This window comes from Pituophis catenifer, unplaced genomic scaffold (genome assembly GCF_029215685.1).
Source record: "Pituophis catenifer annectens isolate HBS135680 unplaced genomic scaffold, rPitCat1.0.hap2 SCAF_8, whole genome shotgun sequence".
Classification (NCBI taxonomy): Eukaryota; Metazoa; Chordata; class Lepidosauria; order Squamata; family Colubridae; genus Pituophis; species Pituophis catenifer.
The window spans coordinates 62,401,182-62,428,532 of record NW_027256888.1 but is presented as its reverse complement, the minus strand read 5'-3'; the positions used below and the strand labels follow the sequence as shown (position 1 = coordinate 62,428,532).

The 27,351-nt window shown below is 38.5% G+C and overlaps 1 protein-coding gene across 3 annotated transcripts; it reads right to left on the bottom strand.

The window, feature by feature from the left end:
- On the bottom strand, positions 1–27,049 carry UBE2D3 (ubiquitin conjugating enzyme E2 D3). Of its 3 annotated transcripts, none has more exons than XM_070948189.1 (9): positions 26,951–27,049; positions 25,997–26,354; positions 7,942–8,005; positions 7,765–7,796; positions 6,929–7,006; positions 4,171–4,276; positions 2,693–2,786; positions 2,237–2,286; positions 1–869 (listed from the first exon to the last, which is right to left on the bottom strand). In XM_070948189.1, exons 2-8 carry the CDS (start codon positions 26,018–26,020, stop codon positions 2,238–2,240), a joined length of 447 nt encoding a protein of 148 aa, XP_070804290.1. In that variant the 5' UTR covers positions 26,021–26,354; positions 26,951–27,049; the 3' UTR covers positions 1–869; position 2,237. The 3 variants fall into 3 exon arrangements, with proteins under 3 accessions (XP_070804290.1, XP_070804292.1, XP_070804291.1); XM_070948191.1 differs by lacking the exon at positions 26,951–27,049 and adding an exon at positions 19,790–19,819 and having other exon boundaries at positions 25,997–26,417; XM_070948190.1 differs by lacking the exons at positions 2,237–2,286; positions 26,951–27,049 and having other exon boundaries at positions 25,997–26,415.
- Positions 27,050–27,351: the final 302 nt, after the last annotated feature.

Below are 27,351 nucleotides of genomic sequence, written 5' to 3'. Positions count from 1 at the left end.
TTGGTTTATGTAACTTTATTGAAGAAAATAAAATCAATTACTAGGAGAGCTATTAGTTGATCATTCATCCATTGACAACTTGCATCGTTTATTCAGTGCTATATTAAACTGCTGTGGAAGATAGATTAACTAATAGCTCCAAGCATCCTAACAAAATTTAAATGAGAATTACAAAAATGTTCCGAGACCCTATTTTGGAATACAAGGGATGTTGGACTTCCAATCTCCATTCTCTGTAGAACAAGAACTGGTCATTCCTTTATTGACATGCATAAGATACATCACGTGTTCTGTTCTGATGATGCTACAAGTTCTGTACCAATTCTCCAGCCATACCAGTTATGAGCACAAGTATGTCATGAAACCTCAGTCTCTAACACTGGAAGGTTTTAAAACAAGATGGATGATGCTACAGCAATGCTATTTCCTGTGATGTGAGCAAACTGAACATCCATCTCCCCTCCCTTTGGGTGATATCTTCAGAAGAACTGTTAGAGCAGTGAGGAATGATTTCAATCTCATAACCAAGTTAGAGTGAAGACATTGGCCACAACACACATGCTCCATTTAAAGAATTCTGAATCTTGGGCAATTGTTCTTGTATAACTACTTTACAAATTCTAAAAAGCAGTTATTGTCCAAAGCTGGAAGAGCTAAAGTCTTCTCAGATGAGCATGTGCATGAATGGATAGAGGTAAATTTAAAAAAAAAAAAAAAAAAGATGAGGTCTGATAGGGGAGCAGCCGGATAAGAAAATCAAAAAAGAACAGTAATTTAAAGTTTATTCCAGCTATAATGCAGGTTATTCTGACTTAAGGTAGCATCACATGGCATACTTCTGAGTCCATTCCCGAGATATTCTGTTGTACCTGGAAAAGGAAAAAATTCTTTTTTAAAAATTTAAATTTTTTAAAAATATTATATATATTTTACATATAGACAAACATATCAGAAAAACCAGAGCCAGCAATAAAAATGTAACACATTATGGCCTTTGACTATAATAAAGGTTTGATCTGACATGACATAGTTCTTTGCAGTACCTCCTGAACATAATCACTTATACTAACTTTACAAAATATTTAATTTATTCCAATGAAATCTGGAAAAAAGTTAGTTTCTAAAACAGAAACAATATGTAAGTCAATAACAGGAATTCCCCAAATCATTTTGAAAATGGTTACCAATGAAGAAAATCTACTTGGCTTTCTGGAAATGTGAACAATGTGAAGGGAAGTTTTACCAAGTGGTCATGTAAAAAAGCCATATTCTCTTTAAAAATTTTAATAAATTCAATTTTTTAAAAAATTAACTAAAATCTACTTAGCTTTCTTAGTACATAATATTCTTATTCAAAATTTTAGGATAAATTGAATAATTCATTCCAAAAAGCAAGACAAATTTTATGTCTTGCTTTTTGAATGAGACTACTCAATTTATTTGATTAAAAGTTTTAAAGAGAATATAAAAACCAGGAAATCAGAATTCTTGATGTGAAGTATTCCTATAATTTCCTATGATTCAAAACAATTCTACTAACTGGTATCAACTCCAGTATTCACTTGGTCATTTGGATAGCATTAATAAGAGTGTGAATCATCAACATAATAGTTTTGCCGCTATTTTAAAAGTTTTGCAGTAGATTCTGGACAAAGCACCCTTGCCAATTTTGATATAGTATATAAAAGTACACAGTATTGCATATTAGAAATCACGTAATATGCAAGTATAAGAGGATATTTTTTCTAGCAAAACTTCACACAAACATCACAAACAAACCTTTAGATACCAAATATAGCCAGCCTCTCGCATAAGCAGGGATTTTAAGAGAACTGTGCAGAACTCCACTGAAATCAAGTCAGTGCTAATTTACATGCTCCGTTATTATGTTAGTGTCTACCTATACATGCCTATAGGCTTTTTACTTCTGAATTTAATCTGCTAAATAATTTAAATTATAAGTAGAGTCACATTTGTGCTGAATAGGACCCAAAACACTTACCAGCTAAGTGCATTTTTCCAGAACCAAGAAATATCTACAAAACTTTTAAATATTTGACTATACTAATCTAGTCATGCAGATAGGCTTCCCACGCTGAATACAAATCAAGCAATTAAAACTTTGTATTTTTAATAATTTGGACAATCTTTTGTTAGTTAATCCAGTGCCTTAAGCATGCTGCACTCAAGTGCTGAAGTCCCCACATCATTAATGCACCATGAAGTGCAATCTTACCCTACAGCATAGCGTATTTCTCTGTCCACTCTCTTGCTAACCTATTGTACCTAATTAGATAAGTATATTTAGTAAGATAAGCCAATACAGCCCTATTAAATTTATCAGGGCAGATTTAATTGCAAACACAAAGCAGAACTACTAATTTTGATGTAACTAGTTTACTTTGAAACAGAAATATTGAAATTATCAAAGGAGCACACAACTTTTGTTCTACCCAACTCAAAACTATTACCAGAGAGTTCATTTATAAATTGTCCATAGCAATTTGAAACTTGAAAGTAATTTTGTACAGTGTAAAAATTTTATTCTAGCATGCTATTGAAGCATTCTAAATTAAAAAGCAAATATTTTATCCATTTTTTTTAAATAGCAGCAATTACTCAACTGTTCTAGCCACATTTCATCACTGTATCATTTCCCCGCCCCCCCAAAAAAACACAAAGTTATACTTACTTGTCTCTGTCTGTTTTATAGATGCGCGCAATCTCTGGCACTAGGGGATCATCTGGATTTGGATCACATAACAGTGAACAAATGGATAAGAGAACTGAAACAAATAGAAAAGAGCATATAAAAAATTGTAAATAATTCAAAGAACAAGTTATTTACTTTTGCATGTGCAAGTAGAACATATAGTCCAATTTATTTTACTTCAAAAAGATTGTCTCTAATTGAGAGAGAGAGAGAGAAAAAAGCTTAATTTGGTCACCAGAAACTTTATACTTAGTTTGTTTGGGCATGCCCCTATGTAACCCTGCACCATACTATTCTGAATATTCTGATAAACCAAATTGTTTGAGTTTGAATTCATAGGTTTTACTGCTCTGTGTGCCAAATCAAGATTCTTTGGCTTCTTAGAAATGTTAAAGCCGTGTAGGTGTAAAAAATAAAATTAATTGCTTTGCAAGAAGCCACTTAGCTTCTCTTTAATGACTGAGCCTTAACCCTTAGAGATATCTGGTTCTGTTTCAACAGGGACTGGCAGTTTTTAACATCAGTGAGAACATGGAACAATTGTATAAAATTAATAACAACAACGTGATAGGGAAGTGAAACTACAAAAAGCACAACAGCCTCACCATGTGACTGCACAGTTCAAGCATTAACTGAAGCATCAACCTTGAATTGAATTCCACTTTGTTCATATAACTCTATTCCTATTGGCTTGAGTCAAATTTTAAAGGGATTTTAAATTGGAATGTTTTAATTACGGCCAAAATTATTTAATTATTTTAAACAGTTCTTTTTTAGATTTTGTATGTTTTGTATGTATGTCTTGTTTTTACTTTGGCTGTTCACCGCCCTGAGTCCTACATTGGAGAAGGGCGGTATAGAAATTTAAACAAATAAATAAATAAATAAATATTAATATTTTTCAGGATCTTTTTCTGAAAAAATGGAGAGAAATCTGTGGGGCAACTGCATGGCTGGAAAAAGTATTGGTGGGCAGTTGCCTCAAAGTAACAGTCAAATATTATGCTAAAATAGAAAGGAAAGTAAGACAAATTCTAGTACATACAGTACTAAGAATGTGCAAAATTTATCAATGTAGGAAAAGATCATTCTGGAAAATTCAAAAACAAATCCTTTCAAACCATATTCCGGGGCAATTCAGAATTACCTAATTAAATTCTACCGAAATAAATTCTTCAATCTAGAAGCAGGGTAATTCCATAGGTTGTCCAAACCCAAAACATAGTTCTTTCAACCAGAATATTTTGAATCATTTCAATTTGCTAACATGCCCTTGGAATTACATGATCTGGGAGGAAACAAAAGATTCAGGAGTTCTCTAGAATATTCTGTTCCTGGAATGACAAATTTTATATAATCTAAATATAAAGCACACACATTCAAGCTGCTTTTTGTCAATAAAATACAAAGAAATCAATTATATCAACTAATAGCAACATTCATCCAAATGCACTTACCTTTAGAAATAGTTAAAGCAGGAGACCACTGTGACCTTAGAATGTCAAGACAAATGCTGCCATTACTGTTAATATTTGGATGATAAATTCGTGTCGTAAATGCAACCTAAAAAATTAAGATCAATCTGCAATCAATATTCAGATCCTTTTCAGATTAAAAATGCTAGTTCTCAATATTTAAAATATACATATTTCTGCTTAACTATATCAAAGAGAAAAATGTCTGCTTGTTAAACTTCATATAAAGTTATTTTTTAATATACATAGCTTGCAATGTAATTCTACAAGTGGAATAGTTCTGTACAACCCCTATTTTTCTAATTAAGAAAAACCACTCTGTCAGTTTCTTCAGAAATATATTCAGGGTTTGTGTAAAATCTAATGCATGCTATATCACAGTGATGGCTAACCTTTTTGCCATTGCGTGCCAGGAGAGGGGTGGGAGAGGTTTGTGTGTGTGCGTGCCCACACCCATAGTTTTATGCGCCCCCCCTGCGCATGCACACGCAACCCCCCCCCCCGGCACGCAATGGCCTGGTAGGCCCATTTTTCTTTCTTACCTGGCTCCAGATCCTCTCTATGCATCTGGGAAGGGCGAAAACAGCCTTTCCCACTCCCTCGGAGGCCTGAAAGGGCCCATTTCCCAACTCCCGGTGGGACAAGAAGTGACGTTTATTGCTGTTCCTAGCCTCCAGAGCCTCCTAGGGAGGCTCACTTCTTGTCCCATCCGCAGATGCATAGAGAGGATCTGAAGGCAGGTAAGAAAGAAAAACGCACCTTCCCCACCTACCCTCAGGCCCTCTGGAGGCAGGAAACAGCCTGTTTCCCTACTTCTGGTGGGCCCAGAAGGTCCGAATGTAGGGACCCCCGGCCGCCACAGCAAATCGTTGGAGCGGTGTGGGAGGCGAAGGTGGGAATCCGGCTATCCGGATCCCAACGCAGCACCTGGCGGCAAACTTAATCACCCGGAGTTGCCATGGGTAGAGCTCCGAGGAATAAAGGACTAAGAGAATATAAGTAACGGAGGGGAGTCCCCTGGAAAGAGCCCCAGGCTAACTCACCCTCCGCAGAGACAACAGGATAGTCCTTTGAGAAAAGGCTGTCACAGTCTGATAAATCCACACCGCTCAGGAAAGCTAATTGTAGTAAAGAGGTGAAAAAATCCAAATATTGTGATAGTTCATCAGCCAAATTGCTGGAGCCAAGGAAAAACCCAGTCTCTCGCTCGACTGAGTGAATGAACTGGAGATTAGCCAGGCAAAGGAGGAGTGGCCAAGGATGTTTCTTAAAGAAACAGTCACCCAGTCCAGCAATGAAGCTGAGGAACTACCCTATTATTTGGATTCTCCAGGCAGCGCGCTGGAGAATAAGCTGGCCGACGTGCATATCATACGCGCAGAGCTGAGCTGGCATGCCCACTGATATGGCTACACATGCCACCTGTGGCACGCGTGCCATAGGTTCGTCATCACAGCTATATCACATCACCTTTCTCTAGTTTTGGTATTTGAAACTGCATGGGCAGGTGTGAGCTATTTAGTACTGGGGGAAGTATCAAAAATAAAACTTACAATTTTTATCATTTGGAAATATGTATCTTTTCAATCAACTCCCAGAACTATTTTTACAATGTTTTGTTATTCTCAGGGTGGTAAGAAAAATTCACAATGATGTTACACATGAGAGACTCAAAGAATATAGAAGTGTCAGTAGTCTAAACAGTGAAAAATGGCTACTATATTTTTTAAAAACCCACAATACATTGTAGCTGTATAATGTTTGTCACTAATATATATTATAACGGCTTGAAAGCATGTTCAGTAACTGCATCTACAATCATAAAGCAAATATAAGAAATTCTGTAATTATTTGAATGTAGTAGATCTGTAACCCAAAGGGTAAATCAGTGTAGAGCAGGGATCACCAACCTTTCAGACCTGAGGGACCACTAAATTCATAATTTTAAATCCCATGGATCACTAATATGATCTGCCTAATGACCGGCTGGGTGGGCGTGGCTAGGTTGTCATGTGACTGGGTGGGTGTGGCCAACTTGATGTCACTCATGTCGAAGGGCACCTCCCTGCCTGGGCTCCTTAGGGCCCCAACAGGAAGCAGTTGTTGGAGCTAAGCAGCCACCACGAGAAAGAGTTGGCAAAACAGTTCAGTTCAAATTGGATCTGACCAAGGAGGCGGCTCAGTAGAAGCACCTCACTGAGGACTACGAGCATAGGCTTTCCAAGCAGAGGGAAGACCTGCGGGAGTGCAAAGCCAGGTACAGGAGCCTGGAGGCTCAGCAGGCAGAGATGGTCAGCCAGTTCCAGGCCATGATGCAGTCCCACTGGAATAAGGTCCTCCGGCTCTTCGCCACCAGCAGCACTTCCCTCCAGCCTTTGCCCAAAGCTCTGTACCAGGAGGCCGAAGCAGACCCCAAGTTGGAATTTCTGTCCCCCTCCAACCCACACAAAAAGACCCCGGGAGGGGAGACTCTCTGCAGCAACACGAACATTCATTGCATGTATCTGTCCCAGGAGCCGTAGTTTGATGGCCCCTGATTTAGTGCAATATAAAAAATGCAAATAATATTTCTGCGGACCACCAAAATTTTCTTACGGACCACCAGTGACTGCTGGTGTAGAGATCTGAAGAAGCTATTTCTTTATGCCTCTTTGGCAAGCCAAAATGCGTTAGCAATGGTCACAGTTGCCTATCCATGCAGAGATTCTATGTTTTAAATTAAGTTTCCATTTTTACTTACCTTAGGTGGCTTGAAAGGGTAGTCTGTAGGGAAATGAATTGTCAGAAAGAAAACACCGCCTTGATATGGACTGTCATTCTGACAAAGAAGAAAATTCAGAAATTAAAAATTTCTGTAGGAACTACCGTTTAGGAGACACTGAAGAGCTATAGTAGCTAACTAAAAGTAAAACTATCTGTAGCAAAATGACTCATGTACTAACACTTAAAAAGCACATTTAACAACATTAACAATCGGATGCATATGATGATAGGCTAACTTCAACATTTCCTTCTGCATAGATATTCCTGGAAATTTTCAAGAATATAGCTACATGTTCCGACATACTAGAGAAGACAATCATGACATTAATGGACCGCTTTTGCCAGTATCAATATTGTTTCATAAATATTAAATCTAGCCAACAGATCAGTTTCATCTGTAATATTAATATTTATAGACTATAATATAGTTTATTTTATCATGATGTGCAAACTTGCCATAAGGAATAAACTCTGACTTAAATAAAAAGTATGATATACATGAATCCCCCAAAAGAAGCCATTATAGTTTTTCACAGGTACAGTGTTACATAGAGGAACTACCTTACTGAAAGTGTTTTAAAGAAGTAAATATGTCTGAAATCTTAGGCAAAAGTATTTCCATGAAAATTGTACATCAAAGATCATGATATTAGCACATTCTAAAGAATGTACAATGAGAAAAACAGTAGTCCAATGAAAACGTGCCAAAATCTGTAAACTTTATATCACACATAAGAACATAATAATGTATTTCCAGAATAACTTTTAAATAGCTGACTTTAAAATGAATGTTAATAAAACTGCAGTACTTACAGGACCCATAATTGTAGCTTGCCAATGAAACACTGAATAACAGAGTGAGAAGGGAAGAGAAAAAGGAAAAACTGTTATTTAAAGGTTTCTCTCTCCCCACCCTCCAAAAAACCCCCAAACCATATTGGTTTACAAGAACCTGTTTAAAAGAACCACTATTTATTATTAACAACTTACTGTCATCTCCAACAGGGCCTGCAGAACACTGAGCTGGTGGGTCACGAGCCAAGTCACTAAGTTCCTGAAATAAAAACAATACTGTCAGAGAATTACATATTTCTGCCCCTTGCCCCTCCAAAGCATCAAGTCCAGACAAATGCTTTTATACACCAGTTATCAAAAGAAATCAAACCTGATCTCACATTAATAAGCTAATTATATGTATAACAATGCAACTATAAATATTGAAAGCATTGTGGAATGGTCCAAACACTGCAAACATTTTACACCCATGAATCAAGGGAAGTCTGAAACTTGCTTGCTGAAACACTTTTGTACACCCAAGCCATGGTAAATCCTATAGTGCAACCATTCTAGATATAGTGCAAAGAGAAACAAAAGCTCTGTTTGCCACCTAATTTTATCATAGGCACTTATTGGGGAACTACAAGTACTCTACAACAGTGGTCCCCAACCCCCGGTCCGCGGACCGGTGCCGGGCCGTGGAGTACCTGGCACCGGGCCGCGCAGCTGCCGGGGGACATGAACGCTGCAGCGCAAAGGCTCCTGGGCCGTGCGCAAAAGCTCCTGGGCCGTGCGCAAAAGCTCCTGGGAAGAGAGCCCCGCGCAGGTATGCACGTGTGGCCCAAAGCCCCTACCCCTGCGCGCGCTCAGCGGGCCACGGTAAAATTATCAAAGGCTGATTGGTCCGCGGCGATAAAAAGGTTGGGGACCACTGCTCTACAAGTAAAAAGGAGCTACATTTTAATTTAGTTTTCCAGCAATCTTAATGAAACCTAGGAAAATTCATATTTTCTCACAGAAAAGTTTTCCTTCTGTTTCAAGAATGTCAACCTTGACCTGAAATATATTTTAAATTCTGTCGCCCTATCTTAGAATTCTTGAATGAATTAGAATTTTTCATAAATTCATAAATTCTGCCGAGGCAGTGTATGGTAGAATATTAAAATTATATTAACACTTATGATGGTTGAGGAAAGGAATTGAAGATCACGGGGCGTTGTAACTGATTGTTAGTACAAACCCCTTTGCCAAGCACCCAGACTGTGATCACATGACACCCACATGGGTGTTTGTGACAGCAAGAAATCTGAAGACCATTGTAACCATTTGTTCAGCACCATGGAATTTCCAATGGTTCGAAGTCAAAGTCTACTTCTGAAACTTTTAAAAAGGAAAGTAAAAGGCAACTGTGGATGATGTCTACCCATGGGTGAGAAGTAAATATAGTAGACAACTCAAAATAACATTCCTAAAGCCACAGCACTTTGTCTGAACACATAGAATGCTCAAAAGTCAGGCTTCACTGAAAATTATATAAATTATATTAAATGTTCAAACTAGCTGCAATTTTCTTCTAAACACTTATATATTTGACACATGATCTCTGAACATGTGTCTAAGTACAATAATATTTTCTCTAAAAATATTAATAAAACATTTTGTAATTGCCCTATGATCTTTATACAACCTGCGTATAAAAATACCGTCTGTGTGGACTTGTACAACATATAACCTAATCTCAAATCCTTTAGAGTTAGTCATGGTTTGTATATAACATCAACTATAGGAAACATTGAAGGAAGCAGGGCCTCAGGAAGTTAAATTATTCATCTAACTTCCTCCATCTGAACTTAAAAAGACATATTGTAAAACAAAGTATCAGCCTCCCGATTTAATTGTTTCAAATAATGCACTGGATTCCACAAGGACCTATAGGCTTTTAAGAGCAGCTATTAACCAGTGGTTTTTTTTGGTCTGCAAGTTGTCTATCTGCCCTAAAAAAGTAGTCTTGCTGGGAAGTCCTATTACAGTGATAATCCACAGAAAATATTTTGCAAAATAAACTATATATACAGCATTTTAAAATTTTCTTTTGCTTTAAACATGCTAACACAGGCAGGTTGACCATCAGCACCTCCATAGACCAACTAATTAAGTTCAAATCAGCACTTGGTCATGATAACCAAAACTAGGCACAGAGCTGTCTGCATATTCAATATCTCCCACCATGTTATAATAATTTTAATAAAATTGAAAAAATATGTTTCCTCTTGCAGATGTTTATCTACTGGATAACTCAAGATTCAGTAATAACTGTTGATTTTAAAAATTGCCTAAAAACTCTGTACAAAAATGGTTTTCAATTCTTTTAAGAACTGAAGACTCATTTCATAGCCCAAAGCTTTGAAGATAATCTGAATTTTATACCTAGCAGAAAGTAGAGATATGCAGTATTTCTTTTGCTGAAGCCTCTAATTAAGCAGATTTAACATCTTCAGCCTAAAGTCAGTTAGTCCTCTCCCATCACTTATTTTTTAGTAACATCTTGATTAGGATGTTTTAAAAATCTACCTCTAAATACTGTTCATTTCTAGTAATCTTAATCCTTGACCATGGCGTTCAGAATTTATATTGATCATATGTTTCTATGATGTAATGCTATTTTTTAAATATCTGAATAGACAGATACTTATTCATTTACGTGCCTATGCCAAACTAAGATATGCCGAATTACCAATGTGGGATTTGTCAACATGTCTTTTGACACATACCATGCTTTGACCCACTTATTTTAAATTAAAAGAACTTTTATGAAGTAGAAAGCTGGCATACTGCAAAACTTCATCATCATCCTTATTTAAAAGGAGGTCCTTGTGTCCAATCAGCATTCCTAAAAAATACTCTAGAAGCAATCTCATCAGCTCAAAATATTGCTTAGCACATTGTAAGCCGCCCTGAGTTTCCGGAGAAGGGCGGCATATAAATCAAATTTAAAAAAAAAAAAAGATAAAAGATGGGGAGGCACAAAAACTATACAGATGCATACATTAACTTAAAGTCTGGTTTGAGTAATTGAGGAAAAAAGGCTGCTAAAATTACAATATATTCTCTATTGAAAAATACAGGGAAGAATAATTGCTAACAAGATGGTTCCCTGATTTCTCACAGTAGTTACATAAACTTGTTAGCTTTGGAAAAATAACAAAAAACATTTGTTTACTAAAAATCTACATATATACTTTCCTTCAGTCTAGAAAATACACATTCTTTAAGGTAACACTTGGTCTCCATTTATTAATACAGCTCAAAATGCACCCTCAGGCAATTTGCTATAAAGCAGGGTGGATAAAAATCAATGATTGTTTTAAAAAAATCAAAAAAATCAGATTTTTTTATTTAAATCGGATTTTTTTGATTTTTATCGAATTTATTTTAATAAAAAACTTTTGGGATAAAAATCTATCGTAAGATAGTTTTCTATTTAAGATACATAAATAATTTAGTTTATTCAGCATGAAATGGAGCTTAGTTATGTAGCTTGAGGCTGTATATTCTGCAACACTGGGACTATCGGTGAGTCAACAGTGGGTCAAAGGAGTAGCAGAGATGACAGTTGCTCTTTAAAAATTATGATTTAAATCGAGTTGATTTAAATCAAGCCTTTTTACTAGTGATTTAAATCATGATTTAAATTGTGATTTAAATCAACTCGATTTAAATCAAATCCACTGCTATAAAGTGAAAAAGAAAGGGGAATCAGTATCACATTACAGTATGTTTCTTTTAGTTACTGCATGAGTTTCCAAAACTGCCATTATCTTAGGCAGTTATGCTTAAATATGTTTAGCCCCTACACCCGTGATGGTGAACCTATGGCATGTGTGCCAGATTTAGCACACGAGCCTTCTCTGTGGACATGTGCGCGGTCGCCCCAGCCCAGCTCCAATCACATTTCTCCATCACGTTTCACTCAATCAATTCCAACTTCTCGCAAAAGAAAAAGATCTCGCAAAGTTGGAATTGACTGAACTTTTTCACTCATGCGCTTCACAATGGGGGAGACAGGGTCCCGTCCTCCTCCTGAAGCCCATTACAATGCGGAGACAAAATGCGACCCTGCATTGGCTCCCCCCCCAAAAAAAAGCAGTTACTTTTCCTGCAGAGCTGCCTGTTTTGGGATGCCACCCCCAGCTGAGTGTGGGCATGTTGCTCCTGGGCTCGTCAGCTTTCGGACATCATTCCCACCACCCAGCACCAGTTCAGGAGTCCCCCCCTCCCGCAAGGGGGGGGGAGAGAAACAGAGGAAGGCAGAGAGGAAAGGAAAGAAGGGGAGGGGAGGGAAAGAGAGAGGGAAGAAAAGAGAAATATTACAAAACTTTTTCTTTTTTATTGTTGCTAAACGTAATGTTTCAAAAGCAGAAAAAGTCACCCCAAAGGAGTCTTTGAGGGCTGAATGCCAAGAGGCACAGATTTCCTCTGCTTTCTGCATTCCTACCCCATGCTGAAGCCAACCAAACGGGCCGGGGTCTCCCCGCTAAGTGGCCCTGCCAAGCCCGCTTGCAAACTCCACCGAGCGCTGCTTTAAACATTCAGCTCGCACTTTCCTCCCGGCCAGTGCCGCAGTAGCGACGGGGGAAGATGCCTGCCCTGCCTGCTCCACTCTTGCTGGCTCCACACCGCTGCCTCCCAGCCAGAGTGCCACATTTGTTTGCTTGTTGGTCAACTCCAAGGAGGGAGCTGCACTCAGGCTGCCCGGGTCCCCACCATGGGGGGAGAGGGAAGGGTTTTTTTTTTCTCCCCAACAGGATCCAGGTTGGAGTTGCTTTATTTTGTGTGGATCCCTAATGCTTGGCTTTGCCTGCCAGCCTCCACTCCCCCTCCACATCCCAAGTGGTTGGATTCACATGACATGTGAAGCTGGACAGGAGAGGATGGATGGAGATAGATAGATAGAGGGAAGGAGGGAAAGAAAAAGAGAAAGAGGAAGAAAGAAAGAAAGAAAGAAAGAAAGAAAGAAAGAAAGAAAGAAAGAAAGAAAGAAAGAAGAAAGAGGGAGGGAGGGGGGGAAGAGACACAGAGAGGGGGGAAGGGAAAGAGAGAGAGAAATCTTGCCATCACTGCCCTACACTGAATAGATGCATTTTTCCTAGAGCAGCATTCCCAAATCTTTTCAGTTTGGTAGCCTCACCCCCCCCCCCACGGGGGACAGGTGTTTTTGTATGAGGGGCAGTTGCATGCACATACACAGTTTCATTTGTGTGAACGGGGCTGCAAGTGCCGGCACTCACCGTCTGTGCAAGTGGGGCTGTGTGCACTGGCACCCACTGCTCACATGAATAGTGCTGCGCGCATGCATTAGCTCATCAGTCATACTACTACTACTACTACTACTACTACTACTACTACTACTACTATTATTATTATTATTATTATTTAATTTCTATACTGCCCTTCTCCTGAAGGACTCAGGGCGGTGAACAGAACAAGATTTCATATACATGAGGTGACAGCTCCTGTGCCCACAGAGAGGGCTCGCCATCACGGGTATAAAGTCTCCTGCTTAAGTAGGGGGTTGGACTAGAAGACCTCCAAGGTCCTTTAAAACTCTATTATTCGTAACTCTGACTCAGATTAGAAATTCTGATGGCCAGACCCTCCCCACAGTCACATGATCAAGTTTTAGATGCTTGACAACACAGATGCATTTATGCCTATTTGCAGAATTCTATAGTCATATGACATTTTACGTTACTTTTGCAAAAAATCAACACTTACTTCCAGTTTTCAACAAAATTGTGCCCATAAATGAACCATTGATTCACTTAGTGACAGTAGCATTTGCTTTATGGCCGCAGTAAAATTGGGTTGGCCACACAACTGACACAACCATCACTTATAGGACTGTCGAAAACTACCTGTATCTGCAATGCCTTCAAATAGAAGACAGGATACACCACTTTTCCACGCACTGTTCTTTGCAACTGGTATTTGGAGAAATGATCCCATCAGCACAGAAGTAGCATTCACCCTTCAAGACTTCAACAGCTCCCCATGAAATATTATCTAAACTCCTTTTAAAGACAGCCCAATTAGTGGCCATTATTTCTCCTTGCAGTAATGGAATTCCACAGCTCAATCAAATGTTATATGAAGAAGTTTCCTTTTCATCACTTTTATTTACGGGTAATACATTCATCTTTATCCTACTTGACTTCTCAATGACTTTTGATATCAATCTTGGTATCCTTGGGCTTCTGTAATCTATATGGCTTATCCTTGAAGAATATCTGCAAGCTCAGTTTGGTGATTCTCTTGCACACATTTCATTACCAAACTAAGCAACATCATCAGTGCACTGATATAAGTTTTTTTTTATATTTGCATAGCTGTTTTTTATATCTTCATTTTTATCTATTGTTCTGCACTGCCCAGAATCTCCTTAGATTGGGTAGATGGCAATATATAGATTGATAAAACATAGGTGCTCTAAACCTACTACAACTGCCATTTATGAGAAAGCTGTGAAAGACTTTTCAAGAATCCAAGCTCCCCTTGACAAAAGCTCTTGGTTTGTGAAACAGCATTTACCAATTTATCTATCAATGTGATTATGGTGCTGGCCAACAAAACAGGAGACTGTTAGCAATAGCACTTAGACTAATATATTGCTTCCTAGTGCTGGACAGCACTCTCTGAGCAGTTTATAATGTCAGCATATTGCCATCTGGGTCCTCATTTTACTGGCATCAGAAGAATGGAAGGCTTGTGCTGGTCAGGATCAAATTTCTGGCTGTGGGCAGAGTTAGCTTGCAATACTGCATTGAAACCACTGCACCACCATGCAGTGTTAGTTCTATTCCTTAGCATGAACGCCAGCTGGGTAACTTTGGGTCAGACACACTTTCCCAGCAACCTACCTCACAGGATTGGGGTTTTTTTTTTTGGGGGGGGGGGGATAAGAGGAGGAAGGAATTATTATAATGTTCACCATTTTAGTTACATATGAAATAATAAAGGTGGGGGGAAATATTGCTTTCTCCTTCAGTAAGGTTATCCTATCAGCCTTTTTTTTACACAAATGGTAGAAATTCTAGTAAAACAAATATGCTGACAGGTCTTTAATTCTTCGAAATCTTCAAAGGCTCCTTTTTAAATAAGTAGTAAATCATCTTATGTCAATTCAATCAGCAAATGAAAATTGTGATGACCCTAATTTGAGTATGTCAACACTAATTGCAATGCAAAGGATCTCTCCCCACCTTTAACTCAGCCTTTAATTTAGCACTTATTTGTCATTAGTCAAAAAAACAGCTTTCAAATCTGCACTCTTACAAGCATTATGCACTTAAAGTTATTTCTAATTTCAATCACCTTAAAATATCTAGAGTAGTCAATTTCTCCAATAAATGGTGTGCAGGCTCACGTTTATCAAGATGTAGCATGGGGTAAGGATAATGGAATTACACAAGGCTAGGCAACATCATCAGTGCACTGATAGGTGCCAATTTATAATATGAATTTTAAAAATCATGCAATGCTATTCTTCTTACAGAGGCTCATATTATTGATTGACTGTTATTGTTTGTAAACACTATGTAAGCAGAGGTGGCAGGAGTGAAAAAATTATAAAAGTTTAGGAAACTCTGGACAGTTCTAACTAGAGGGATAGGAAACTGTGTGGAATTCAACTCCTACAATGTTTTTCTTATAATATGTATTTCTTGTCAACTACTGTATGTTGAAACAGTAAATTTTCAAATAAAACCCTAAGATAAAATAACAGGGGAAGAAAAATTTGTCTCTATCATTCATACTAGAAAGAAAAAGGGACTTACAATAGGGGCATCCTGAATATAGATAGCACTGTACTGGGAAGGCCAGTCAGCCAGTAATTGCAAACAACAATTCAGCACAACCACAAACAATCTATGTCGAAGACTTGTGCAGCAGCTGTCCAGATGAAGTCAGAGACACTAACACAAACCTGTAGTCTTTTTTGTCTGTCTGTCTGTCTGTCTGTCTGTCTGTCTGTCTGTCTGTCTGTTTATCTAATATTCAAACTTACAACTTTGTAATCTTTGTAATCATACAGAAAGAACACAGGATAGTCAGGAACACAGGAATATCACAAGGTAAATTAAACAGTATACAGAAACATCCAGAAGAAAAAGGCGGGAAAAAGGAAAACGCCCCCTTTATACTTACGCAACCAATCATGGCATAGATTACCTCATGTATGAGTCAGCAGTCTCTAACTAATCAACTACAACTGTGTGTTCTGGCCTATTGTACATTTTATTGTTCCAGCTACTAAATTCAATCTTTATCTATTATTGCCTCAAATTATTTCAGACATATTTGCAATGAACAGTTCTTGACTCATAAAAACTAGCTATCGTAGTCAAAGAAAGACTAATGCTTCATACACATATATTTAAAAGATGCTAATTCCAACAGTGGTTTCTGAAAGGCAAGAAAAAGAATCAGCAGAAATGAAAACATTGTTCACTAGTGGAGTTTGAAGAACTGTGTCACAGATACATTTTCAAAATGCTTTGGATCTCATGCAAGCACATCTTCTATTATTCCTTAAAAGAGCCCACGTTTTTCAGATTCCCTTACAAGCCTGTAAAAAAAAAATGCTTTAAAAGCCACCTTAGCTTTAATGAGAAAAAGTGAGACTGCTTTAATGAGTAGCAAAATGTGCTGCACTTACGGTCATGCAAATTCCAAAGCATATTTCAACACTTGCACAGACCTATAAAAAAGTCTAAGTCCAAGTTATATGTTTGCAGAAAATTGAGACTATAGCATTATCATAAAGATGAATGTTTGAGAACAAAATTACCAGTTAGCCCAGGGGTGGGCAAATATGGCTCTTTTACAACCTCTTTTACAAATGTGGCTCACGAATTCTGGGAGTTGAAGTCCACAGGTTGTAAAAGAGCCACATTTGCCCACCCCTGTGTTAGCCAACTTTGACATTGCTTACGAAACATGAGCATGTTATCTAATTCTAGCCCTAATCTTTAGTATACAATTTTTGGAATAAATAATACCGCCATTTCTAGGATGTCTGAGTATTCTTAAAGACTGTTAGGTTTTCTGTCATTTCTTAGTAATGATAAAATTAAATAGACTGGGTAAAACAATAAAATTAAATAGAGTAGATTAAATAGACTGGAAGGATCTCCTGCCATTCTGAATATTATGCACAGCAAAACAAAACTAGAGCAAAGTAACTCTTACCAGAAAGCTAGGTGATGAAAAGTCATTTTACATAATTAAATGAAGATTGTGAAAATGTTCTGCTGAGGAACTCACTTTACTCACCCCATGTTTTAACTATCGGGGAATAATATTTGACAATTGCTTCCAGATCCTGCATCTTGATGGAACTACATGATGTGAGTATTTTCTTTACGGCAATTACAAATGGTTATAAACTACTTCAGTAATAGAGTCAACAAATCTTAAGGTATTTTGGCAGTTCTTTCTCAATAATCATTACAGGGAACATACCAAGAATGACTACTTTTACTAGTACAATACTGAGAAAAATTGATGGTATAATACATCATAGCACACTTCAGCACTTTTTCTGTGAATCTCTATTTTCAGCAACATAAAATCTTGAGTTAGGCAATAGGCAGTGGAAATGTGTTATGGCTAGACAGGAAAAAAATCTAAGGTAGTACTCACTGTCCTGCAAAACAAATCAGGAATAACTAGATTTGGATGAATCAGCATTACCTAAGATTCCAAGTAGCAATTAAAATTGAGAAGTGTGGAGTGTATGTGTATATGCATGTAATGTATTCTAATATTAATGGCCTTGCTTTTGGAGAACTACTTAACAAAACATTCTGGAATACCAAGTCTGCGACTTTTATAAAATGAATTAACTACTATTGAACTATGATCTCTCTTCCTTAGTGCCACACATTTTACATAAAATACAAAACCACCCTTTAAAGATAGGTGATAGAAAAATGGAGACAATGCACTGAATTACTAATTCGACTAATAAACACAGTGCTCTTTGTTATCACCATTGTCATGACTTATTTGTTACTTTTATACACACACACACACACACACACACACACACACTCTAACTGGATCCCCGTGCTTCACTATGAAACTATGTGATCGGGCTAGATAAATGGACACTTACAGCTTGAATCCTCTCCTATCCTATCCCCTTCTCTCCCTCAGCCTTGCCCCACAGAAACGTCTCCTATCGTTATCCCCTTATCTCCCTCAGGCTGTCTAGACCCTTCTCTCCATGAGGCTTGCCCCACAGAAGCCTGTTCTATGCTATTCCATTCTCTCCAGTTATTTTCAAGTTGGGAGGGAGAATATAACGTCTCACTAATTAGCATCAGAGCGTGTTATAATAATATAGGAAATACTAATGCTCTGATGGTCATTTCGAAAAATCCTTTCTTATTGAGTACCTAGAAGCCAAGAGGAATATATGTGGCAAATTTCAAGTTTTTAGGCTTTACGGTTCTGGAGATTTTGTGATTAATGTGAGTGGTTTTCGCTTTCATAGACAGATAGATAGATAGATAGATAGATAGATAGATAGATAGATAGATAGATAGATAAAGTTCTATCACAACCAAGATTTACAAGTCTTGAATACTTCATAGGTGACATTTATTAAACCACACTGAATTAAGTAAATGACTACTACAAAATTTAAAATGTAATTCTGGAATTGTAAGGATGTAACCCAAAACAGAATTTTGGAAATCAAATTAAGAGTTTAGGAAATTCTGCTCTGCTGTTCTTGGCCCTTTCTTATGTAATGAAGACTCACTGTGGAAGTTTTATCAAAATTAATGCAAAAGTCAGACATTTTAGCTAAAAGGAATTTGCAATAAAGAGTATTGTTTCTTTTTTCAAAGAACCTCAACATGTACATGTAAAATATAAAAAAAACATATAGATTAAAACTGTACAGCATTCAATTATTTGAAGACAGAAAAGTGCCTTGAATAATGCAATCTAGCATCTGTCTAGAAGTGGGTTCAGGTGCCAACACCTTTTCCTCGAATTGCACAGGCTGCTTTAAATACTTGCAGAAAGAAGTTATAATTACATAATCCAAAGTGCCTTTTTACCTTCAAATCCAAAGTATTTTGGTGGTCTTGCAAAGTTAAACAAAGCAAAACATGGAAAGCTATGCAAGTCAATTATTTAAAATAGTGCCAATACAAAATACCTTGAAACCTTCCAGATATGTAATTCAATAATGAAAATGAGGAATAAAATGTTTTATTTTACAAGTGTCTCTTTCCCAACCTATTATTTTGACTTCTGAAGAAAACATCACCATCCAACCAGTATATCATTATGTGTAACCAATGTATAAATATATTGTACTACAAGCAGCTACCATAATTGGGGCTAACTACTCCAGTCAGTTCTCTAAATTGGAAATCATGTGAGTGCAACTGTGCTTTCTGTCTGGAAAGAGATAAGACTATAGGTAAGTCCTCAAATTATGATCACAACTGAGGCAGAATTTTGGTTTTAAATCATTACTATTATATGTTAGGTCACCACATAGCCAGGCTCAGTTTTATGACTCTTTATAACAATCATCGAGTTACCACAGTTGTTAAGCGAATGACAAGGTTTTAAGTCCAAATCCAGTTTATCCAATGGATGTTTACCAGAAAATGGCAGAAAATGTTGCAAAGCACTATCATGTGATTGTGGGATCCTGCAACCACTCATAAATGCAAGCCAGTGGCCAAATGCCTGAAATGCAATCATGTAATCATGGAACTGGTACAGCAGCCATAACTTTGAGGACAGGTCATAGGTAACTTTTGAGTCTGTTGTAACTTTGAATCGCCAATAAGCAATCAGTTGTATGTTGAGGACTACCTGCATTATTTCACTTCTTTGGTTTGTTTGCCTGCTAACCACTCCTCTGCCCTTTAGAATGCTTGGGTACCTGCTTATTATCTTGTACATATCAAAAACAATGTGATTGCACCAATTGCCTGGAGCTTCCTCTGCAGTGTGTGTGTCAGAAGATTACCTACAGAAATGGCTTGCTTCCTCCATTCCCCTGCAAAGAGATCAGAGAGGAAACAATTTCAAAAGAGTAATATAAGTAGTTCACATAGTGTGTTCACAGCCCTGGTCACACTGCTTTTGATATGTAGAAGAGCAAACAGCTTATTCTCTTGCAATCCCTTTTGTAACATTCTGACAAGCAAAGTCAATGGGGAAGATAGATTCACTTGACAACTGGGTTCTAACCTAACAACTGCAGTGATTCACTTAACAACTGTGGCAAGACAGGTTGCAAAATGGGGCAAAAATCACTTAAGAAAAGTCTCACTTAACAATAAATTTTGTGCTCAATTGTGGTTCTAAATCGAGGACTACCTGTACTATCTGAAATTTAAATACTAATTTAAGGAAACATATAATTCCCCTATGTTCATTAAGGGTATTTTAATAATGATCATGTTCCATGATTTCTAACCCAAGGTCCACAAATATAGTTAACTCCACAATTCCTTTAACAAACCAAAAGCATCACTGCAGCTAGTTTTAGAATAGAATTAATCCCTGTCATATTGTACTCAAAGAATATTCCAAATTTCTCCAGTACTGCAGGATGACAAGGGCAAACATGAGGGCATGTAAAAGACCCCCTTTTAACAGCCTAGTAAAATTTCTTGCTAATAAAGATAACTGAAACATATATTGTACTCCACTCTTTCCAGAGAACTAGTTTAGTGATATAATCTTAGCGATAAAATATTTTGGATTATAGATCTTCTCCAACACAATCGTGAGCAAGTAGGGACCAAACACTCATGGCTAATAACTGCAAGATAAAGATACAACTAATTTTGTTAAGATGTGAATGATTTATCATTACCAGCATTATCATTGTTTTTAAAGCATCTTTGGGATTTCTTTCAACAGTTAAACCAAAATGTAAACAAATTATAAACATTTGGTCTACAGGAGTCATAAATCAATGTAAAATAACCTAGCTTCAATTTCCAAGAAAAAAACTTTATTTGCAACTCTCCAGCTACTTTAAGAAACAAAACACCAGCTACGCCATACTATCATGCAGAGAAGGAGTGATATTTCATTTGTTAATCTGTCCATAGAGATTTCTGAACATTAAAAATTATTTGGAAAGAAATGCAGGCTAGAATTCTGATGTGGTAAGTATCTCTGTGCAAATGAAAAACTAAGTATTCCAAATATAAAGAACAATTCAAACTGATCTGATTTGCTGTTATGTGTAAAGATGAATTCTTAAGATAACACTGAATATTAACATGTGTTACCAAGAAAGTTTCGAAGACATCCTGAACTAGAATTGCAAACAAAGATGTCTTTGACAGATCTACCTAGATGTTATTATAAACAAAGATTATGAAAGCAAATCTAGCACATAAAGCAAAACTGACAGGAAAATATGCAGTAGAATGGCATGTAGAGCAGCCCAGAGTAATGAAATTACTCTGTAAAGGCAAGATTACTGATGATAGTTTACATATTTCTATGGTATTGCAATCAAAAGAAATTTACAGCAGCTTACTTAGAACAAGTACAGATTGAAATATCCATGGGAGGAATAAAAGTACAAAACATTATATAGTACATGAATTACAGATAAAAATAATTAAAAATAAACATAGCAACATTTACACAGCAGGGGAAAACTCTGTAAAACAATCTGGTCTTTAAGAGCTTCTGAAATAGCAACAAAAAGGGAATCAGTCTGGTCTCTACATGGGGCTGTTCCACAATGTCAGCAAGTTAATGTTTAACAATTGTAATAGCATTTAAGAAACTTAAAACATTTCAATTTTCCGCCTCTATCAAATTAATATAGTGAATAATATAAACACAATAGACCTACTGATCAAATTGCTGTGAGTTTCCTATCAATATGGTAAAGAACAGGGTTGGGGCTGTGGAGACAAAGCATCCTATTAGGATAAAAAATATTTTCTTTTCTGATATAACCAATATGAGAAGAAAATTAGTTAATCCAGTATTTACAATACAAGATAAATTTTAACATCTAAAATGAATTATTGGAGGGAACAATTTGGCACTATGTTCTGTACAACATACCAAATTTAGTATTATCAAATCAGATTCATAATTATTTTAAAGCCTGATCTAAAAAAATTAGGGAGAATAGACATAAAAATTGAGTCACATTTCTAATATTTTCTTTAGGAGGCAATAGATTTACTAACACTACATTATAGTCACAATCCTATAGATTAGCTAAGGATAGCAACTGATTCAAAAATATCCAGTAAAATATACAGCTGAATGGAAGCTACATCAGTAGTTCTCCTGATTTTTTGTAACTTTTATTTCCTCCAAACAAATATTAATTGAAATTAGAGGCTTCAAATGACAAACATTTTAAATATCTTGGAATACAAAACCATACAATTATTAAAAGGTAGTTTGGTATAGGATCATTCAGTACAATAAAGAAACCTTCGAAGATTTTAAAGACTACATAAAAAAATGAGGCTCTGTAAAAACAAACAGAATTTTAGCATAAATGCAAACGTAAAATATGCAAAATGACATTTTACCAAGTATGAACAGCTAGTTAAGTATCATGCATATCAAGTAACAGTGATCTATTCACTAGGAAAGCTATAGATGCAACTCATCCAAATCTTTACGGGACTAGTTTAAGCTGTTTTCTAAGATATCATGCAGACTGCACGCTAATAAAATGGGAGACAGAATCATGTTGCCATGAGTTCTTGAACCAAGAAAAACAAAATGAACCATGAAAAAATTAGTAATGCAATGGACTATAATTGTTTTAAGTTATCAATTTACTATGTGCTCTTTTACATCATGGCTACACCAATTTCAATTCTAATTTCACCTATCTGATCAGCAATATTTTATGACATTATTATACTTCAGGAGACATACAATCTGTCAATCTTCTGGTTTGTCATAAATAAATAAAAAAACCACACAATGCTGTATAATGTCTTTGTATTGCTGTATATTGTATATTGACTGGTCATTATCTACATAAAACATTATTTCACTAAACACTCGTGAATATATTTATTTATTGTACTATATAACTAATAAATTTAATTTTCTTTATAAAACCTTTGGTCGGCTAACTTGCCCAAGGTGAAATGTTAGCATCTGTTAGCTAAATCTTTTAAACTGAGTTCTATAAACTAAGCAAACCACTATGAACAATTAGCAGGTAACTGAATTTTCTGTCACATTCATAAACAGGACAGGTGGCAGGAACTACAATTGCCATTCTATTGATGCTGCCTTAACTAAAAACTATTCATTTTATAATAAATCAGTATGGTTACACATCTATTCTTTGTTTTATATAATTTTTTGTGTATTAAATGTGTATATTAATGTACTTTGCTCAATTCTGTTTGGATACTTTTGTTGAGAGAATAGTTAAACAGACAGCAACTTCTATCATATTTATTTGGCATTTTATAAATTCCAAACAACCAGTACTCAGAAGTAATACAAAAACTAATTATAGATTGCTTGGTTTAACCACACCCATTGGGATGAAGGAACAAACAAAAGTAATAAAGTAGGATATACCACACACTTTACAAAAAAGTATTCCTTGAATTAAACAAACCAAGACAATTAGTAAATAATTCTCATTTTTATAGCTGAAGATCAAAACATATTTATATTATGAAGTAATTTTACAAATGTTCAGTTTGTAAGTGGTATGCAATCTCTAAAATTTGGCCAATATATTGAAAGAAAATGGAGAATTATTTCTTCAGTAACCATGGGCAAGGCCTGACAATATTTTGAATTATTGCATCTTGACTGTTGAATAAGTTGGGGAGTAAGAAATCTTGAGTGTACCTGGTTATCTACTTAAAGCAGCAACTCCTATCCATAATTACTTGTTTACTAGATAAATAGTATAGTTGTTTCATATAAATGTGAGCCAGTTGTTTCTGTTCACTTTTAACTAAGCATGCAAGGGTTGCTTTTAGGATTTTCATGAAGAGATATTTGTAGTGGTTTCAAAGATTATAAAAAAAAACTGCAACAAAAGTATACAGTAAAAAGTAGCAAACAGGAATATCAGAGATCCTTAGATAATATTTAAATAATGGTTATGTGGTAGGCAAACATTATTTCAACTGATTCACATTTTGATAATTTGTAAGGGTATATAAAATGTTTTCTAATTCAAAATGTTTCAAACTTCAGTTGTTTCAAGTTTGGAATAGTTTGTTCTGCTGTTGTTAGACTAGTTCTGATCATTCCAGAACTGTCCCAAGCTTAGAATACTTCTAGAATGGTTGAGAAAAGTTTGGAACTTTTCCAGGATATCTGGAATAACTATTTTAAATTGAAAATATTTTGCACACTACTAGTTTCTTGCTCTGGCCATAAGATCAACCTTCAGCCATTTGAAAAAAAAAAGCCAGGAAGCATTTCTCAGGCAGTCTATATATTACATTATAAGGGGGTTAACTGATAAAAATGTATTCATTATAACTAATCTAAGTAAACCAGATAGAAGTGAGAAATCAGCTCTGAGAGTTCTAGAACATTTCAGATGTATTGATTTCAGTTAACATCAGTTAGTTACATTACCAAAGATAATGCTATTACAGCATACAAACTCTGAATTCTAGAACTTGGTTATTACAACTATATTATTTATAGAATCCCAGCTTCAATAAATTAAGCTACTATCTACAAGTAGACTTTAAATCAAATCTGACTTTCTGAATAAGATGAAATGCAATGCAAATAATATGGGAATGTCTTTTGTCAGGGCTATGATTATCTTTCAATTCTTTAGCATTTACATACATTAGGAAGAAATAAAAACATTCAAGACTCAAAACTGCTAAATATTCTGCCTATGTTGTTGTGAAAACTAATTAATGCTGGGTGACTCCCTTCAGTTGTTATTCTCTCTACTGCAGGGGAACAAGTTTTAGACAAAAGCTCACATCTCTTCAGATTTAAGGTTGAACCCAAACTTTAGAAAACGTGGCAAGTAAAAGGATTATAGTTCTACCTAAAGTAAAACCTAAAAGGTGGCGCAACTATTACCACTGATCTAATGCTTCACATGCACTAACTATAAACAGCTTTTATTGGGCTGGAATACCACCAAGCCGAACTTGCCAGAAAACCCTCCAAAGGTGGAGATAGCTAAAAGGTTTAAGCAGATCAGTAGCACTTCCAAGACCTTAGCCGTTTGTAAAAACACACTGACCCTCAGTTTACAGGAACCGTCACCAGTGAAACTGGGTGACAAAGTTACCTAAACCGCACCCTCTGCCAGAACAAGTGAGCCTCTAACTCAAAATAGGAACCAACTTCCTCACAAACGACACTCAGTTCACATTAAGCTCCTTACTCCACCCTCCTTCTAGATTGTGCAAGAACCGACATTCTCGATGCATCACAGAGCCGCCACCACATACTTCCGCTCCTTGTCAGAAGCGGAGGCAAAAGACAAGGATTCCGCATTTAACACAAAAAAGGGCTGCGGGGCCCGAGATCGCCAGGGCCAGGCCGATCGGCAGCTGCCGTGGAGGCGGCCGAGGACGGAGACGAGCGTGCGGGTGTCAGTCCTGTTATTGCTGAAAGCTAGCGAGGCAAAAGAGGGAGAGAGAAAGAGAAAGAGATCCCGGGGAGCGCCTGAACTGGCAAGCCCGCCGCCATCTTACAATGCGGGAAAGAAGTTCCCGGCCAGAGCAGAGAAACGACGGAGGGGAGGCAGACGCCACACACACACATAAAACACACACACACACAGAGGGCGGTGCGGGTTACTTTTCCACGGCTCCCTGAGTTAAAGGCCCGGTCCCGGGTGGGGAGCTACGGTAACTGGGGGCTTTGTCATTTCAACCAAGGCAGGTACAGCGGGTGGCGGCAGCCCGATCGCCTCGGCCGGACACGGCGGAGGACGAATCGGCTCCGGACACTCCGCGATCCCTGCTGAGCCCCCAACGGTCCCCTAGGCCCGTCCCGGCACCTTCCACCCCTCAACCCCACCGCCGGGCCCGATTGCGGGCAGCCGGGAATCCAGCCTCCCGTAACGCTCCTACCGGGCCCGGCCGAACCGCCGAGCGCCGCTGTCCGACGCCCCGCGGAATGGAAGGAAGGACAGCCGTGTTCCCTCCCGGCTCCTTCCTCAGCCAAGCCGGCAGGCCAAGGCCGAGGTCGCGTCGGGGCCCCCGCTCACCTTGTTGATGCGTTTCAGCGCCATCCTGCCTTCTGCGCGGGGAGAGCGTGGCGGTGCGGGTGGTGGTGGTGGTGGTGGTGGGTGGCCGCCGCGGCCGGGGGTCACTCGAACTGCGCCTCCTTCGCCTCCGCCTCGTCGGGCCTGTCTGCGCCGCCGCTGCCGCACTCCCTCCCTGCGGGTGGGGGATGGAGCCGCTCGCTCGCCGCCTGCCTTTTCCTCCTTCCTCCGGAAACAGCCGGGGGCGCCCGCCCGCACCGAACACCAGCCGCGACGTCAACGGCGCCGCCTCTTTCGATCGGCGGATGTCTCCCGACCGGCCTCTCCGGCAAAAAGGTGACGAGGGGCCCGCGACTACCTCCTTCGGACAGGAACGGGGGAAGACCGCGGTTAAACTCAGGCGCAGCAGCCGCGCCGCCGGCGAGGCCAAGAAAAGGGCGGAGCTAGATATAGGTCCCGCCTCCTCCGCCACCGCCCTCCCCCCTGGGGCGGAGGCGGGCCTAGAACGCGCGGCCGCGTGAGGTCCCGCCCCCCGAGGGCCTTCCGATTGGTGGAAGCCGGCAACGCTCAACTGCCGCTATAGGAAAGGAGACCCGCGCGCTCATTCGGTGGAGCGAAAGGAAGAGATAAAAAGGGGCTAGAACATTCGCGCACGCGCCCTTCGTCAGATTTACTTTTTTTTCTTCTTCTTCGCATTAAGCGAAAAAAAAAAGAGGCGCACAAACGTCTCCGCTAAACCTCTCGCGAGATAAACAGCGCTTGTCCCCTGGTAGGGGAGGGGAAAAATGCCCGGTTTCGCTCATCACCAGGGAACGCGGAATGCGCGCGTCGAAACGTGAGCACGTGGACGCGCACAGCCCTCCCACCCCCACCTTCTTCCCTCTTTTGGAGCCCCTCCGCCTCCCCCCCCCACTCGCTCCCTGCGCGACAGTAGCCACGGCCTCCTCGAACACTTACGATCCTGCTGCCGTTAGAATCGGGATGAAGCGCTTGCGCGCTTTCGGCCGCCTCCCGCAAATACGCCGCTCGGCCCCTCTTCGGGATTGCGCACTAGCTGAATGGCCGTCACCGCCGGATCTATTTAGCGAGGAAGGTCTGGCCTTGTATCCCTCCGCACAGCTGGGCTGGGGCTCGGGGGGCGTCCGTCGCTTCGTTGGATCAGCCCCTCGCCCTCCCCACCCCAAATGGGGTGCTACCTGCTGACGGCTACGCTTCTCGGTATGCCCAGAGTGTTCACGAGCTGGTTGACTTGACTGAACCTTAATGAAGTTCAGAGTCTGGAAGTGACCGAAATTTAGGTTGCCCCTTTTTAAGAGCAAGGAATTGTTTTTCTCAACCCCGACTCGAACATATTGAAT